The sequence below is a fragment of the Physella acuta genome, unplaced genomic scaffold (assembly GCF_028476545.2).
Source record: "Physella acuta isolate Inbredline_101_S28 unplaced genomic scaffold, ASM2847654v3 ptg000021l, whole genome shotgun sequence".
NCBI lineage: Eukaryota > Metazoa > Mollusca > Gastropoda > Physidae > Physella > Physella acuta.
The window spans coordinates 429,287-449,102 of record NW_026731541.1 but is presented as its reverse complement, the minus strand read 5'-3'; the positions used below and the strand labels follow the sequence as shown (position 1 = coordinate 449,102).

Genomic DNA, 19,816 nt, shown 5'->3' with positions numbered 1-19,816 from the left:
AGTACTCTCCAGCTGCATAAGCAGTACTCTCCAGCTGCAGAAACAGTACTCTCCAGCTGCAGAAGCAGTACTCTCCAGCTGCTGAAGCAGTACTCTCCAGCTGCATAAGCAGTACTCTCCAGCTGCAGAAACAGTACTCTCCAGCTGCAGAAGCAGTACTCTCCAGCTGCTGAAGCAGTACTCTCCAGCTGCTGAAGCAGTACTCTCCAGCTGCATAAGCAGTACTCTCCAGCTGCAGAAGCAGTACTCTCCAGCTGCTGAAGCAGTACTCTCCAGCTGCTGAAGCAGTACTCTCCAGCTGCAGAAGCAGTACTCTCCAGCTGCTGAAGCAGTACTCTCCAGCTGCTGAAGCAGTACTCTCCAAGCTGTAAGGTCTATGAGGTTCACGCTGACCTAGACATCATTCAAATAATAGCGGGGTGGGGGGGAGGTATTTCCACGCCAAAAGAAAGATCTCAGCAAGAGACGCCGTGGTCAGGAAGAGAGCGCTGGTTTTTAAAGTTCGGACCGCAGGGTAGTTGAAGCTCAATGGCGGGGGCTAATAATTAAGACCGCAGAAGCCTTAAACTATTCTGTATCTCCAACTGGTCACATAATTTATACTTGACATCAAAATTGCAAATCTACAATCTCTTGCATATGAAGTAAGATTTAGTGATATGACTAGACTAGTAAATTCACGTTCTTGCTCATTGGCTCATTATTCGTCATCGTCTATTATTGCCAGGCGTCGCGCGCGGGTTTCATTGGTTATTTTTGTTCCCACGGTCGATGGCGACATTTGATTGGCCGCCACCAAGGTAAACATTACGGCAGCAGGCGGGAGAGAAGCGGCGGATTTCTCTCGCTCTACTACAAAGAAAAACAAAACAAGTCCGCACGTGTGCGCAGACAGTCAACGCTCCGCTTTTTTGTTGTTGTAAATATCCGTTAAACGCTACACATTTTATAATGGCTCTCAACCATTTCGTCAATACCAGAAGCTGATGTGCTGCATTCGATTCAAAAATAAAAAAATAATAGCTTACTATTGCTAATAAAAAGATACACTGAATGCAAGTTAAAAAATTTTAAATCCCTGTATATTATCCTGGTATGAACCATTGTGTAGATTATTAAAAAAAAGTGTATTTTAGCATAATGATAATGTTGTGTATACTGAACAGTGTTTAAATTTTCAAGCTTGCTGTGTTGACAATGGACATTGTTGACGTGGAGTTGTCATCCAGCCATGCCAGACTGACACTGGCCAGTCAAGGAACTGGCCAGATGGAGCGGCAATGGAGCGGAGCTAAAGATATCCTGTCCCTGGTGACCCATGGCCGGTGCCAAGGACAAACATTTTTTATTCTGGTCTGTGACGGTGTGGAGGGCTTGTTACACCTACTTCGCAGACTACTCGTTTGCTTGAAAAGATCGTGTGGACGCCAGCTTACCATAGCCGACCTTACCTTAGCCGAGCCTACTCAACCAAAGCAATTCCTCCCAGATCTCCTACAAGGTAAATTTCACACTTTTTCTTAACACATTTCTTCCCAACCTCCTACAAGGTAAATTTCACATTATTTCTTAACACATTTCTTCCCAATCTCCTACAAGGTAAATTTCACACTTTTTCTTAACACATTTCTTTCCAATATCCTACAAGGTAAATTTCACACTTTTTCTTAACACATTTCTTTCCAATATCCTACAAGGTAAATTTCACACTTTTTCTTAACACATTTCTTTCCAATATCCTACAAGGTAAATTTCACACTTTTTCTTAACACATTTCTTCCCAATCTCCTACATATTAAACTAAATAGCACACTTTTAAATTAGCAGAGAAGCGCAATGTATATATATATATATATATATATATATATATATATATATATATATATATATATGTATATATATATATATATATACATATAGCTAGGTCTGCTTGTTGTAATAGATGTATCTGTTTTCTTTGTACAAATCATTTCTATAACTCATTCTTCCAAAGGCCTCAACAGAAAAGTTAATTCGATAGAGCGCTTAAAACTGGGAGTTAGTTAATACATTTTTACAATCTACAAATGTATTATAATAGAACCTCTACTAGCGTAACATGAAGGAGCGCGCGCTCACACCCACACACAGAAAATATCATATTACTGATGAGTGCTTGAGCTCTCTCTCTCTCACACACACACACACACACTCACACAATATCATATCACTGATGAGTGCTTGAGCTCACACACACACACACACACACACAATATCATATCACTGATGAGTGCTTGAGCTCTCTCTCTCTCACACACACACACACACACTCACACAATATCATATCACTGATGAGTGCTTGAGCTCACACACACACACACACACACAGAAAATATCGTATCACTGATGAGTGCTTGAGCTCACACACACACACACACACAGAAAATATCGTATCACTGATGAGTGCTTGAGCTCACACACACACACACACACACACACACACACACACAATATCGTATCACTGATGAGTGCTTGAGCTCACACACACACACACACACACACACAATATCATATCACTGATGAGTGCTTGAGGCTAACACAAAACAATTTCTGCTAGACAGTGTGTGAGCGAGTGAGAATCTTGATACCAACATCCACAACACCCACATGCACAATATGAATAACGATTGCTCAGTCTGAGCATGAAACATTATTTTTATTGTTTTATTTTCTTACACTAAACACAAATAAAAAAATATAGAGGCACACATATAAGCCTTTATTCTCTGATTTAAAAAAAAGTCGGTTTGACATTATAACGTTAAAAGTTTAGAATCTGTCTTAAAGATTTAAACAGCGATCGATTAAACGTTATCTTTTATTTAGGACAATGCACTATAAACAAAATTCAATGACTGACACATTCGATCAATCATCGATCGAATTTTTCTACTTGTAATGTCCGCTTATTGCCGAGGCCCGTTAGTCAGATTAGGGAAAATCACTTCCGAAATTAAATAAAGAGATGTATTGAAGTTGTTCCTAAAATAGTTTCACACTCATTGATTCACGACTTGATACTTTGGGGATTTCCGTAATGACGTATTGCCTAGAAGCGTCTCACCTCTCTCCCCCCCCCCTCTCCCCCACCGCTGTGCAAGTGCCGTCATATGCTTGTCTCATCACCACATACACATAGAAAAGAAACGAGTTGAATGGAAACTTACTAGATCTGAATCTATCGTGCCTCGCTATCGACTTGCTACTCTACGTTGTTGCTAAATATAGTATCAATGTTAGATTTGGGTATCAGCATACACAATCCGATTTGAATCGGGTAAATATTGACTGCTCTTTGTGCATGAAATAGGTACAAATGTATACAGAAAGGGGTATAGGATAAACTAGATGTAGACCTATGTTATAGTTTTATAATTTATGTTATTTGTTTTCAAAGTTATCATTGTCGAAATCTTCTTTGGTTTAACCTAGATTTAAACATAAATAAATGGCACTGAAATATGCCTACTTTTGTTTGCCTTAGATGCACTACACACTGTTGAAGTCATTTTTTATTTTTATCTATAAACATTTAAATTAATTACGGAATTATTCTTTTTACTGATGACTGATGATTAACCGTCGAGTTGAACCCCTCTCTCCACCAAGACACATGGCTGAACCCCTCTCTCCACCAAGACACAATGGTTGAACCCCTCTCTCCACCAAGACACATGGTTGAACCCCTCTCTCCACCAAGACACATGGCTGAACCCCTCTCTCCACCAAGACACATGGTTGAACCCCTCTCTCCACCAAGACACATGGTTGAACCCCTCTCTCCACCAAGACACATGGTTGAACCCCTCTCTCCACCAACACACATGGTCTTTAGTCCATCAAGTCACGTGTCGTTAACCTTGCCCTCTCCCAGGGGTGGACTGGCTGTGCCAAAGGGGCCCGGGACATTTTAAAAGGTTTCCCAACTCCCGATTGAAATTTTCACTGTGCATCCCCCCCCCCCCCCCCCCCACGCCATCAAACCTAATGATATGATCGTCCTCAGCTTGATGGAAATTCGCGCCATATTTTTTTTTAAATCAAAGCACCAAAAGACCTAGTACAGCACGGTTCTTTTTTTTTTTTTTACCCGAGGACCAACTGGGATTTTTTACCTGAGGACCAACTGGGATTTTTTACCTGAGGACCAACTGGGATTTTTTACCTGAGGACCAACTGGGATTTTTTACCTGAGGACCAACTGGGATTTTTTACCTGAGGACCAACCGGGATTTTTTACCTGAGGACCAACTGGGATTTTTTACCTGAGGGCCAACTGGGATTTTTTACCTGAGGACCAACTGGGATTTTTTATCTGAGGACCAACTGGGATTTTTTACCTGAGGACCAACTGGGATTTTTTACCTGAGGGCCAACTGGGATTTTTTACCTGAGGACCAACTGGGATTTTTTATCTGAGGACCAACTGGGATTTTTTACCTGAGGACCAACTGGGATTTTTTACCTGAGGACCAACTGGGATTTTTTACCTGAGGACCAACCGGGATTTTTTACCTGAGGACCAACTGGGATTTTTTACCTGAGGACCAACTGGGATTTTTTACCTGAGGACCAACTGGGATTTTTTACCTGAGGACCAACTGGGATTTTTTACCTGAGGACCAACTGGGATTTTTTACCTGAGGACCAACCGGGATTTTTTACCTGAGGACCAACTGGGATTTTTTACCTGAGGACCAACCGGGATTTTTTTTTCTGATTTTTTACCTGAGGACCAACTGGGATTTTTTACCTGAGGGCCAACTGGGATTTTTTACCTGAGGACCAACCGGGATTTTTTACCTGAGGACCAACTGGGATTTTTTACCTGAGGACCAACCGGGATTTTTTTTTCTGATTTTTTACCTGAGGACCAACCGGGATTTTTTTTACCTGATGACCAACCGGGATTTTTTACCTGAGGACCAACCGGGATTTTTTACCTGAGGACCAACTGGGATTTTTCACCTGAGGACCAACCGGGATTTTTTACCTGAGGACCAACCGGGATTTTTTACCTGAGGACCAACTGGGATTTTTTACCTGAGGACCAACTGGGATTTTTTACCTGAGGACCAACCGGGATTTTTTTTTCTGATTTTTTACCTGAGGACCAACTGGGATTTTTTACCTGAGGGCCAACTGGGATTTTTTACCTGAGGACCAACCGGGATTTTTTACCTGAGGACCAACTGGGATTTTTTACCTGAGGACCAACCGGGATTTTTTTTTCTGATTTTTTACCTGAGGACCAACCGGGATTTTTTTTACCTGATGACCAACCGGGATTTTTTACCTGAGGACCAACCGGGATTTTTTACCTGAGGACCAACCGGGATTTTTTACCTGAGGACCAACCGGGATTTTTTACCTGAGGACCAACCGGGATTTTTTTTACCTGAGGACCAACCGGGATTTTTTACCTGAGGACCAACCGGGATTTTTTACCTGAGGACCAACCGGGATTTTTTACCTGAGGACCAACCGGGATTTTTTTTACCTGATGACCAACCGGGATTTTTTACCTGAGGACCAACCGGGATTTTTTACCTGAGGACCAACTTGGATTTTTCACCTGAGGACCAACCGGGATTTTTTACCTGAGGACCAACCGGGATTTTTTACCTGAGGACCAACTGGGATTTTTTACCTGAGGACCAACCGGGATTTTTCCCGGTAAACCGACGGACCAGTCCACCCCTGTCCCCCCACCTCCAACACAGGTGGTCTTTGAGTTGATTCAAGTCTCGTGTCTTTAACCTTTTCACTGCTACAAACATACGTCTTGTGTGGTATCCAGTAAACTCGCGTCAGGCAAAACAGCCATCGTTTCCTACATCCGGTGAGGGGTTATCCATGTACGATGTAACTATTTGAGCTAATACTCGACCCCATCATCACATCTCATAAGACTTTGGGCCCTCAGCTCTCGTCCCCCCCCCCCTCCCATCTCAAACTGGCTCCGTGAAATTCTACATGCTATATGTCCTTTAGTTAGACCTGTAATGGAAATGTACATGATTTCTACATTTCTTTAATGGAAATGTACATGATTTCTACATTTCTTTAATGGAAATGTACATGATTTCTACATTTCTTTAATGGAAATGTACATGATTTCTATATTTCTTTAATGGAAATGTACATGATTTTAATATTTCTTTTCAAATGCCAAAAGTATGCTACGACAATGCTAGATTACAACCTCGCCCATGTCCCCATGTGTGTTCTGGTCACAGAAGTGAGCCACCGTGCTATTTCATGCCTTCTATGTTCTTTGATATTTACAACAAAAACCGGAGGTCACAATACTACAGCTGGGGTCGGGGTGAGGTCACGAACACAACACTACCACAGCCCTATAAAAGCATTTTCTCGTGTGGTTGTACAGAGTCCTCTGTAAACAATAATAAAAGACGGAGTGTGAATTCAACTTGATCAGGTGGTAAATAAAGTTCCGCTACTGCCGCGGTCACCGCCCTATCTTGCAAACGTTAAATGCGCATGCGTGCACGCGCGTCAAATCCTTGTCCTTATTGCGTTGCCTAGGTATTGTTCATTGTGGTTTGAAGGACACTGTTTCAACGCATCGCATTAGTCACGGTGACTGAATTCACGTCGCTCGATGAGTCTAGTAGTGGATATAGCAGACCGAGCTGTGGATGGGATCTTGTGGAAACGTCCTGTCTAGCTTGTTCGTGGATTCAACTTTTTCAAACATCACAATATGTTAAGTCCACTTATCTGCTGGTTTAAACTAAGCCTATTGTCTTCGACTTTTATGCTCGCACCGCATGTATAACCATGGATTCCACCTCATCCACTTGATATCTGAAGGTCTAAAGAAACTGGTGTCAAATCATTTTAAAAACAACAAAAACTGCAGTGCAATCACTAACTCTTTAATAAGAGAGATCAGTAACAGGTGAAGAAGACACTATCGTCGTTTGTACTGGTTTCATTAGTTGAGTGGCACAAGAAATCATGTTTTGGTTATTTTGGTCCCAGCTAACATGGGACAGTCTCACCCAGCTAACATTGGACAGTCTCACTGATTGGCTGAAAAACTGGAGAGTGAGGCGAGCAATCGATGGCTTATTTTTACCTGTATTGAACAACCCACCTGTAGACAATGATCCTCTCACCACTACTGTTAGGTTTCTAGCCACACAGACACACAGACACACATACACACACACACACACACACACACACACATATATATATATATATATATATATATATATATATACTTGTTGAAAGAACTTTTGGAGACTAATGAAAACATACAATAATAAAATGATACAAGTAGACAGAATATAATACTTAGCTAACAAAAAATGTTATTTAATTGATAATTCTTTCAAATACGTAAACAATTAAAGGTACATGATTAGCCTCTGTCGTCTTATTGATTACGTCACGAGTCCTATGTGATAAGGTCCCAACAATTAGAGCAGAGAGTTGACTTGAACTGTTGCTATCGTCTGCTACTGTTTGCTATCTGTAATAGTCTGCAACTGTAATCATAATTACGTCGGAGATAACGTTTGCTATCTGTAATCAACATTAAGTCGGAGCTAACGTTTGCTATCTGTAATCAACAAATAAGTCGGAGCTAACGTTTGCTATCTGTAATCAACATTAAGTCGGAGCTAACGTTTGCTATCTGTAATCAACATTAAGTCGGAGCTAACGTTTGCTATCTGTAATCAACATTAAGTCGGAGCTAACGTTTGCTATCTGTAATCAACATTAAGTCGGAGCTAACGTTTGCTATCTGTAATCAACATTAAGTCGGAGCTAACGTTTGCTATCTGTAATCAACATTAAGTCGGAGCTAACGTTTGCTATCTGTAATCAACATTAAGTCGGAGCTAACGTTTGCTATCTGTAATCAACATTAAGTCGGAGCTAACGTTTGCTATCTGTAATCAACATTAAGTCGGAGCTAACGTTTGCTATCTGTAATCAACATTAAGTCGGAGCTAACGTTTGCTATCTGTAATCAACATTAAGTCGGAGCTAACGTTTGCTATCTGTAATCAACATTAAGTCGGAGCTAACGTTTGCTATCTGTAATCAACAAATAAGTCGGAGCTAACGTTTGCTATCTGTAATCAACATTAAGTCGGAGCTAAAGTTTGCTATCTGTAATCAACAAATAAGTCGGAGCTAACGTTTGCTATCTGTAATCAACATTAAGTCGGAGCTAACGTTTGCTATCTGTAATCAACATTAAGTCGGAGCTAACGTTTGCTATCTGTAATCAACATTAAGTCGGAGCTAACGTTTGCTATCTGTAATCAACAAATAAGTTGGAGCTAACGTTTGCTATCTGTAATCAACATTAAGTCGGAGCTAACGTTTGCTATCTGTAATCAACAAATAAGTTGGAGCTAACGTTTGCTATCTGTAATCAACATTAAGTCGGAGCTAACGTTTGCTATCTGTAATCAACATTAAGTCGGAGCTAACGTTTGCTATCTGTAATCAACATTAAGTTGGAGCTAACGTTTGCTATCTGTAATCAACATTAAGTTGGAGCTAACGTTTGCTATCTGTAATCAACATTAAGTCGGAGCTAACGTTTGCTATCTGTAATCAACATTAAGTTTGAGCTAACGTTTGCTATCTGTAATCAACATTAAGTCGGAGCTAACGTTTGCTATCTGTAATCAACATTAAGTCGGAGCTAACGTTTGCTATCTGTAATCAACATTAAGTCGGAGCTAACGTTTGCTATCTGTAATCAACATTAAGTTGGAGCTAACGTTTGCTATCTGTAATCAACATTAAGTTGGAGCTAACGTTTGCTATCTGTAATCAACATTAAGTCGGAGCTAACGTTTGCTATCTGTAATCAACAAATAAGTTGGAGCTAACGTTTGCTATCTGTAATCAACATTAAGTCGGAGCTAACGTTTGCTACTTTTTTAATTTGCTGGCAATGATGACGTAACCTAACAAGGGGGAGTCTATGAGGTGTGAATAACAAAGTTCTACTTCCGTCTTGAACATGAACCTCAGACATCCGTCTTGAACATGAACCTCAGACATCCGTCTTGAACATGAACCTCAGACATCCAATATGAGGTGGTTCTTTCTTTTAAAAATATGCTTTCTAAGTTAGGATTCGTGTGCCGTATAAATTCTAAAATTAGAATTCCTATGCCGTATAGATCTAAATTAGATTGTGTTGCTTACTGCGTTTGTCAACAAAGCTGCTGGGAATTCCCGAACTGATCTAATTCTATGAGCTGGTTACACCACCTAGTAATTTTAAAACATGATGTCAGTTGATGTTCCTGCTACGCGCCAGTGGATGGTGTGTCATTAGAATCTGTGTCTCTTTACTTGTGAGTAAACTACACACTCTTAGCGCCACTATTTTGGTTACAAGCAAGGACGCCATCATTGACCTGCTTACCTAATAATAATATCAGACATTCGCTTTCTGATTGGTTGTTATATGAGACCAGAGTTCGCAGTATAAGTAGACGTCGCGTTCAACACAAGTCCACCAAATTTGAAAACAGTCAACTTGATTTGAACGATCGCGTGAAACAAAGTGTGGCGGCAGTCTAGAACATTGTCTTGTAGTCGTAGGATGAGAGGACCAGCCGTCTGGATGGGAAATGTAAGATTGTTGACGCAGTTTATTATTTTATAAATCTCTCATCATTTGCTTTTGTTTTTTTCAAAGGTTTGTGAATTCATAACTGGATTATTTTTAATGCGATAGTTACTGTCTACGTTTTGTGAATTTCAAAACATGATTACATTTCCAATTCATTCCTACTGCGTGAACTTTATTCTGAGTGGATTTTTTGTTAGGCTGCTCTTTAACGGATGTTAGGTATAAATGGGCACTCATTATGTGCTGATGTTTACAATCATCACAGTATATGAGATGATGTTGAGGTTTATGAAATAAAAAGTAGATTTAGAAAAAACATGTATTTGCTCCCCCCCCCCACCGACATTGTGACTTCTAATAATTAACATAAGAAGGAAAATATTGCACAAATTAACTATTAACAGAGTTTCTTCCAAGCATAGCCCCCCCCCCCCCCCCCCGAAAACCGCCCGAACGAAATGGAATTTATATAGAAAATGTATACTTTTACCAGTGTCGGCCCCCCTTCACCGAAAATTTCAAGTGCCCCTCCGGAGAAAAAAGTCTGAAAGAAACACTGACGTTAAACTGGATTTCAAATAAAATTCATGCATAGATTAATTAGCATCACAAAGCTGAGGGAGGGGGGGGGGGACACCAGGAAACGCCATTCAAGTGGGTAACACGAGAGAGATCGGCTTTTACCATTTCGTTGAACAACTTTTAAGTTGTATACACCATTCGGGGAAGATAACATACTCAAAGGGATGACACCAAAGTACCTCTAGTTTTAGTACATGAGATTTATATAACATACTCAAAGGGGTGACACCAAAGTACCTCTAGTTTTAGTACATGAGATTTATATAACATACTCAAAGGGATGACACCAAAGTACCTCTAGTTTTAGTACATGAGATTCATATAACATACTCAAAGGGATGACACCAAAGTACCTCTAGTTTTAGTACATGAGATTCATATAACATACTCAAAGGGATGACACCAAAGTACCTCTAGTTTTAGTACATGAGATTTATATCTGTGACACTTCGAGGTACAGCAGCAGGTGTCACCCTACCTAGTGGCACCACTGCACTGTTTGACCAGATTACGAAGTAACTGACTGAAATCTTGTTTTCACAGAGTTGCCTCGTGGAAGACAAACCAAACGTTTTGGCCTGCCTGATCTCGTTGCTGGCGCGTCTAGAGAAGTGCCTGAGGCTTTCACCAGAGTGGCCCCAGTGAACCCCCTCGTCTGTCCTTGTCACTGTGCTCGCCAGGCAGCTTCGCAAGTTGAGCACAGCCGGGGGTCACACCAGAGGTCACACCAGAGGTCACACCAGAGGTCACACCAGCCAACACATCCACCGACCAGCGGGGACAGTCAGCAGTTGGTAGAGAGCAGGATGTGTGGCCCGACCGTTGGGCAGGTGTCTGTCCAGGACCACAATGCACCTGTAGACTCCGACATTTTGATGTCATATGGGCCTTCAGACAGGAGGCGCCCCTCCCCCCAGGTCCCCCAGGAGAGCGAGGCAGTCAGGAGTATTGTAGATATGCTGAGGGAAGTGGGCGACAATTTGGATTCGAGATTAAGGGAAAAAGAGGTGAGTTCCATCATGAGTCTCTCCATTCTTCTGTCAAATGTCTAAGGTAGCTTGCATTTTGTAAGAGAATATTTTTAAAATGATTTACTTTCAACTACTAGATATTTTAAAATCTCTTGAAATGAGAGAATGATTTAAGTTTAAAATGATTTTCTTTCAACTACTAGATATTTTAAAATCTCTTGAAATGAAAGAATGATTTAAGTTTAAAATGATTTTCTTTCAACTACTAGATATTTTAAAATCTCTTGAAATGAGAGAATGATTTAAGTTTAAAATGATTTTCTTTCAACTACTAGATATTTTAAAATCTCTTGAAATGAGAGAATGATTGAAGTTTAAAATGATTTTCTTTCAACTACTAGATATTTTAAAATCTCTTGAAATGAGAGAATGATTGAAGTTTAAAATGATTTTCTTTCAACTACTAGATATTTTAAAATGTCTTGAAATGAGAGAATGATTTAAGTTTAAAATGATTTTCTTTCAACTACTAGATATTTTAAAATCTCTTGAAATGAGAGAATGATTTAAATTTAAAATGTCTTTCCCAGCCGACGCTACTGTGCAGCATCCAAAGGCAGCTATGTCAAGAAATGATTGGCCCCCTGAGACATACAATGGTGCATGTAGGAGGTGAAACCATCAGATTCTTGTACTATTTAACACAGTGGTAACACACATCGTGTGTTCCATGCAGTGTCGCACTAAACACAGAATGAACTGAAACAAGCATGGCCAGTTTGATAAGTGTGTCGGTATGGCAAGCTGATGCTTCTATGTGTGTAGTCACAAGTGTTGAGTGACTGGCATAGAGTTGAATATTTCTAATCTGGACTTGACTGGTTGATCTATCGTCTGTTAACAACTAACTACATAAATACAGCGTCACAGTGGAGTTTGTTTAGTGTAGAGTTGGCTAGAGACAGGTCGATTTAAACAGGCTGATTTCTTTGATTGGGGATTGTGAATAAGCTGCTAAACAACTGCTATTTAAATTGTACATACAACAGCTAGGAATGAGTGAATAGCACCCGGACTTTTTGTAATATGGCTAGTGGTGTCAGATCTCTACTGTAGATCTTAGTGCTACTTTGTTTCTACTTCAAGAAAAATACCGTAGTCACATACAGTAGCACTTTTTAGACGATAGAACTCCTGTTAACGGACAACTAGCTGTGATTCTTATATTTGACCAACACAACTTTTCAATGGTTACTCTTTCATGAGGATAACTTCTAGACAGGATTCTTTCATCATTCTTTTTAATGGAGCGGTTTGTTGCCAACTCAATGAGCCACACATAGTTAGGTCAACTCAATGAGCCACACATAGTTAGGTCAACTCAATGAGCCACACATAGTGAGGTCAACTCAATGAGCCACACATAGTGAGGTCACCTGAGTGGGTCACGTTTGGTCCTGGTTAGAAGACTACGATCATCTCTGGTTAGAAGACTAGGATCATCTCTGGTTAGAAGACTAGGATCATCTCTGGTTAGAAGACTAGGATCATCTCTGTTTAACTGTCTCGAGCAGGCCTGTAAGAGAAACGATCCTAGAACTTGCCCTGAAAACGTTTGTTGACTCCATCATAGTAAAACCTTTGACCTTTATTTGATGCTCTATACTCCTTCAATTGGACCAGAAGTCCATATGACAGCATCACACGAGCAGCTAGCTTGACCCTATGCTCATTAGTTTTGTTAATTACGTCGCTAATTGAGTCTCATCCGACATTTTTAAAAATGGCACTGTTTGAATGCCAGAAACTTGGGTAAAGATCAGTTATCCAAATAGTTTAAGAAAAGGTTTCTTACTAGCCCTGTACATATGAAGGTCTTGCGCCGGTCTGTACTCAGATCAAAGACATACAAATGACTGCAGGTACCGCATTTCACAGTCGTCTCTTGGATCACCTGCTACAATTGTTACAATGCTAACATTCAAGTACTACACTACTCAATGTTACAATGCCACACTACTAAAAGCTTCACATCTTTATTGTAAGGTGTCTCTGACAGTTTTTCCAGCTTTCTAACAAACTAGTTTCTCGCATGAAAGCTGTATGATTTAAGCTTCATGAAAACTGTATGATCTATGCTTGATGGTATTATTTAAGCTTCATGAAAACTATGATCTATGCTTGATGGTATTATTTAAGCTTCATGAAAACTGATTTAAGTATAATAAACTTTGTATGATTTATTTGAAAACATTGCACCATCATATTTTTAAAAGCAGTCAATTTATAATTTTAGATATATAAATTGGCTGTTTATTTTTTTTGTCGTCAAATGTGTCAGGATCCTAAGTGAACAGATTTTGCTTGTCAGGGAGTCTCCAAAAGCTTGTGGCATAAGATTAGTGTCGGGCTTTGAGGATCGTCTTTCAATGTGTTCTACATTCCTAGCTCGCATGTACCAACGGGTTTTTACATTCTGACAACTTTTGTATTCCCAACTAAATCACACCAAATATAAAACATTCTGACAACTTTTGTATTCCCAACTAAATCACACCAAATATAAAACATTCTGACAACTTTTGTATTCCCAACTAAATCACACCAAATATAAACATTCTGACAACTTTTGTATTCCCAACTAAATCACACCAAATATAAAACATTCTGACAACTTTTGTATTCCCAACTAAATCACACCAAATATAAAACATTCTGACAACTTTTGTATTCCCAACTAAATCACACCAAATATAAAACATTCTGACAACTTTTGTATTCCCAACTAAATCACACCAAATATAAAACATTCTGACAACTTTTGTATTCCCAACTAAATCACACGAAATAGAAAACATTCTGACAACTTTTGTATTTCCAACTAAATCACACCAAATATAAAACATTCTGACAACTTTTGTATTCCCAACTAAATCACACCAAATATAAAACATTCTGACAACTTTTGTATTCCCAACTAAATCACACCAAATATAAAACATTCTGACAACTTTTGTATTCCCAACTAAATCACACCAAATATAAAACATTCTGACAACTTGTATTACAACCAAATATAAAACGGCATCGTCCTCAATCACAACCTAGTTATGGTTTTAAAATAAAATACATTTTCAATAATGTTTGAAAAAGAAAGTAATTTTTCACTGAAATGTTCATTTAAAGGTTACAAAAACCTCATTGTTTCTCTTCTTACTTTTCAGGTTCTAAAGTGTTAACAAAATTCATGCCTATCTACTGTGTTACACATATGCATCTTTGATTGACTTGTTTCAATTGACATTATAATTTGTGAATATTATTTATGCTTACATAATTAAAAATAAATGAGTTGTCTTTGCGTACTAAATAGTTTTGTAAAAGGAGGGCTCACTTTTTGATAAGGATGTTGATCATAGGGAGAATCTCTTGTTAAAAACTACAATGCAGGATAGTTCTGTAACGGCGCTTTTAATTTCACTTTAGGGACCGACACTCTTATATGATACGCAGTGGCCTAGCCGTACAGCGCTAGACTGCTAATCCAAAAGTATAGAGTTCACCCAGCTCTTAAGTTAGGGAAATTAAAGGCGGCTGGACATAGAGTTGACCACATTATCCCTTCATATGCCGAGGTCAAGAAATATGTATTCTACTTGATCTGCCCAATGGATCGCTAGGTCTAAAGAGGATCGTTTACTTTACAATATCTGACATGATGTTATACGTTGAGCTCAAAGCTTTTCATTATGCAATCAATTCTTGTGCGAGAGGATGTGTTCTGCTACTTTAGAAGTGATCTGTCCTTCTTTAGAAGAGAATAGTCATTCTTTAGGTGAGAATTGTCATATTTTAGACGCGACTTGTTAAAATTGAAGTTATGTATGTGGACCGTTACAAAACAAAGCTGATTGAAGACGTTTTAAATAACCCCTTGGAATTCAACCAACCTACTGTATTAATGTGCTCACGAACAAAACCATAGTCTATTGACCAAATTATTGACAGGCTGTCGGCGAAAAATGTTGAGAGGATTTTCATGTGTTTGTTTAATAACTTGAGTTGTACTTTATTTAATGACTTGAGTTGTACTTTGTTTAATGACTTGAGTTGTACATTCGTTGTAAAATAAGTTGACAGCTGAGCTGATTCTAAGTGTGTTACGTTTTTTCTTTTTAAAACACGCCTCAGGAATGTGCGAATGTGATATGGTGAAGGAGGAAGCGAAAATAAAATGTGCTAAAATGTCATTTATGCTAGTCAGAAGAATACATTTTTGAACGAATTATTTTGCTTACATTTGCATATAATTTTTTCAGTATTTTTATTTGAATCTGAGATTTTGAATACAGAATAAAGAAAACATGAAAACAAACATCCTTTTGTTCTTGTGTTCTTTGGTCTTTAGTGCCGGCAGCTATATACAGGTGGCTTTAGTAAAGTGACTTTAGTAAGGTGGCTTTAGTAATGGTGTCTTTAGTTAAGGTGGCTTTAGTAAAGCGACTTTAGTAAGGTGGCTTTAGTAAGGTGGCTTTAGTAAAGGTGGCTTTAGTAAAGCGACTTTAGTAAGGTGGCTTTAGTAAGGTGGCTTTAGTAAAGGTGGCTTTAGTTAAGGTGGCTTTAGTAAGGTGGCTTTAGTAAAGGTGGCTTTAGTAAGGTGGCTTTAGTAATGGTGTCTTTAGTTAAGGTGGCTTTAGTAAAGCGACTTTAGTAAGGTGGCTTTAGTAAGGTGGCTTTAGTAAAGGTGGCTTTAGTAAAGCGACTTTAGTAAGGTGGCTTTAGTAAGGTGGCTTTAGTAAAGGTGGCTTTAGTTAAGGTGGCTTTAGTAAGGTGGCTTTAGTTAAGGTGGCTTTAGTAAGGTGGCTTAAGTAAAGTGACTTTAGTAAGGTGGCTTTAGTAAAGTGACTTTAGTAAGGTGGCTTTAGTAAAGTTACTTTAGTAAGGTGGCTTTAGTAAAGTGACTTTAGTAAGGTGGCTTTAGTAAAGTGACTTTAGTAAGGTGGCTTTAGTAAAGTGACTTTAGTAAGGTGACTTTAGTAAGGTGGCTTTAGTAAGGTGGCTTTAGTAAAGTGACTTTAGTAAGGTGAGTAGTATATTAGGTCCCTTTTGATTAGTATCCGCAGGCGCAGGCGCACCCAGGATGCGCAAAGGATATATAGGAAAATACTCGGATGCGCAGGGGGATGCGCAGGCGCCGCAGGGACAACGAGATATAGTAAAATACTCGGGATGGGGATGCGCCGCAGGGACAACGAGATATAGTAAAATACTCCAGCCGCAGGCGCAGGCGCAGGGTGAAGGAGCCGCAGGCGCAAAGACATATAGTAAAATACTCCGGATGGGGATGCGGATGGGGATGGGGATGGGGATGCGGATGGGGATGGGGAGGATGCGCAAGGATGCGGATGGGGAGTAGGTCAGTAGGTCAGTAGGTCACCGGTGGTGACCTTGTGACGTAATCAGTGACCTAGTTACGTAATTTTAATGAGTTTTTAATTAGTTTTAATGAGTTTTTTAAATTTTAATTAATTTTTTACCTAGTTACGTAATTTTAATGTGTTTTTAATGAGTTTTAATGAGTTTTTAAAATTTTAATTAATTTTTATTAACGAGTTACGTAATTTGATTATTTGTTTGATTTAAATTGTTTAATTTGATTGTTTACTTGTTGTTTAATTTAATTACTTTGTTTATATTGTGTAATTTTTATTAACGAGTTACGTAATTTGATTATTTGTTTACTTTTTAATTATTTTATTTTGTTTATTTTTAATTTTATTTTATAATTAGTTAAATTATTATTAACTAGTTACGTAATTTGATTTTAATTACTTTTGTTTATTTATTTATTTGATATATTTCTTTTCTTTGATGTATGGTATTTAAAATAAAAGACACTGTTTATTTGATTTTAAACGGATAGGGGTGTTGGTGGATGAGAGGGGGAGTAATGATGGGGTTTGAGGGTAGGGGTGCGTTAGCGTGTACTTTGTGAATAACATCCATTAACCAGACATGTAACACCTGTTACGTATTGATCGCACCCACTGACCATCAGTATGATGGTCCACCTAATTAAAGTTGGTCACGCCTCGTGGGTTTATGTGTTGTTCACTAAAGCGAACACAGCAGGGGGTATGATAATTAATTGAAAGAGCTAAGTGTCTCTCCGTGAAGCCAGCGTTAAGTGTGGGAACACCTGTTACCACGTTAATCGATTTTTCCCCGCTCGGTTACTAGAGTGGGAAGCCATCACGTAACAGCTGGTGCTGTAATTACCCTGAGTAAGGACATTGGTTGTAACTATTCGCTTATAGCGAGGGTCAACGAAAACAAAATATATTTAAGGGTCGGAATTTTCTTTCATCCAACGTTAAATCAGGTTTTGAGACGAAACGAGGTCTCGGTAGGTTCGTGCTTTTTAATGGGCGACAGGGGCGACTTAGTGCGTTGGTACGTAAGGTATGCGGGGGTAGACATGTTTTTTTACTTTATTTTGTATCTAGTTACGTAATTTTAATTTTATTTTATAATTAGTTTGAATTTTTATTGACTAGTTATGTAATTTAATTACTTTGATTGTTTAATTAGTTTGTTTACTTGTTGTTTAATTTAATTACTTTGTTTATATTGTGTAATTTTTATTAACGAGTTACGTAATTTGCTTATTTGTTTGAAATTCATTTTAATTAATTTGATTTTAATTACTTTGTTTAATTTATTTATTTGATATATTTCTTTTCTTTGTTGTTTAATTTGTTGGTTTGTTTATTTGGTTGTATGTATGTTTTAAATTCTCCCCTACAACGACCGTGTACAAAAAACAGGTTAAATTCTCCACCACAACGAACGTTACAAACATAGAACATCCATTAAAGATAACGATCAGCCACAGCTGTTACGTATCGACCCGCCCGCGAAGTTTTCTCACCGCTGCCCGTTTTAATGGGAATGTATTGATCGCAGCCGCTGGCCCATCACACCTAATTAAATTTTTGTTATGCTTCACCGAGTTTCCCCCGAGCGGTTGACAGGTTATGGTAATTAACGACGTACATTAAGTGCCTCTCCGCGAAGCACTTAGGTCATTATCCAACAGCTGTTGTGCGACAGCTGGTGGTGTAATTAGGTTGAGCAACCGGACATTACCTTGATGGTTTTCTAGTACGCGTATGCTACACGTATATACACACACACACACACACACACACACACACACTAAAATTAGAACAAAAGTCTTCTTATATTTTATTTGTTTATTAACGTTTTTCCAATTCATCAAAGGCTTTTAAAATTTCATCCTGTAAACTTAATAGGCGCTCAAAGCAGACGCGACTCATACTAACACCAGAATTTGTAGGAAAATTAAGATCGGTCCCATCTATAAGCTCTCTAAGATTTAAAGTGTTTTTGTTCATGAATTGGCTGACAATCGCCAATTTAAATCCGGTGTGATTCATCGTTCGTATTTCCGTCACTTTATTGTTACCTCTGGCCACAAGTATCCAATCTTCATTAGACATCTTGAAATAATCTTTTATAATTAGTTCCAATAATTTGAAGTGTTAAACGTAATATAATACGATCGTTAATATATTGACGATTCGCTGACGCCGAAAAGGGTTGTAATATAACTTTTAAATTTGCACCGCGCGTTTAATCGAAAGCGCTAAGTAGTTAACCGCAAAGCTACCGTTAAGTGTGGCGACAGATGTTACCAAGCGGGTGGTGGTGGTGGTGGTGGTGGTGGTAAATTTGCTTAAGATTATAAACTTCAAGTTTTAAAAATCAACAACGTTATAGTACGTCGTGTCAAATGACACACACAGTTTAAAATGTCTACATTTAAATTTCACCAAAATAAGGATGTATAAACTAAATATGATATGACGTTAGCATACATATCATTCAATCTAATCATTCTAAAGTACAAATCAATAATTTTTTATTGATTAAGTGGCCGTGTTCATACTAGGGTCGGTGAAGTTTTCACCGAGGTTGGTTTTGAACTCGGAACATGCATGTTTTGGAGTCGGTAGGTGTGGGCTGTAATTAGAGTGTCCAACCGTATAAATGACCGCACAAATTGTGTTCTAATCACTTCGACTTTGGACTTCAAACCAACCATCACAGCGACTTATCCTACCTGAGACCTCTGTTGACTCCTGAAACTAACCCACGTCAGCTTTACCAACCATCACACCCACCTAATCCTTCCACAGACCACATCTTTTGTGCGTGTTTATTCTATTAAAGGTAAGTTTAATATTACTTTTCTTTTAAGGGCACTAACCCCATTAAAATCAAAACGTATTAAATAAGTAGTCACAGGTATTTACTTTAATTTTGTATCGTACACCGACGTAAGGTGAATATTACGTTTATTTTTAGTATGAATTGTTTTAAGGGAACTAACCCCATTAAAATCAAATCTTATTAAATAAGTACTCACATGTATTTACTTTACTTTTGAATCGTACATCGAGGTAAGGTGAATATTACGTTTATTTTAAGGAAACTAACCAATTAAAATAACCTTTAAATAAATATGTATCTAAATAAGTCGTCACATGTATTCCTTTTT

The 19,816-nt window shown here is 38.5% G+C and overlaps 1 protein-coding gene across 2 annotated transcripts; it reads left to right on the top strand.

Moving 5' to 3' along the window:
• The first annotated feature begins 886 nt into the window (after positions 1-886).
• On the top strand, positions 887-15,590 carry LOC131940364 (uncharacterized). Of its 2 annotated transcripts, none has more exons than XM_059298978.1 (3): positions 887-1,501; positions 10,805-11,268; positions 11,823-15,590. In XM_059298978.1, exons 1-3 carry the CDS (start codon positions 1,198-1,200, stop codon positions 11,943-11,945), a joined length of 891 nt encoding a protein of 296 aa, XP_059154961.1. In that variant the 5' UTR covers positions 887-1,197; the 3' UTR covers positions 11,946-15,590. The 2 variants fall into 2 exon arrangements, 1 of the variants encoding a protein (XP_059154961.1); XR_009386543.1 differs by lacking the exon at positions 887-1,501 and adding an exon at positions 9,454-9,679.
• The last annotated feature ends 4,226 nt before the right edge of the window (positions 15,591-19,816 follow it).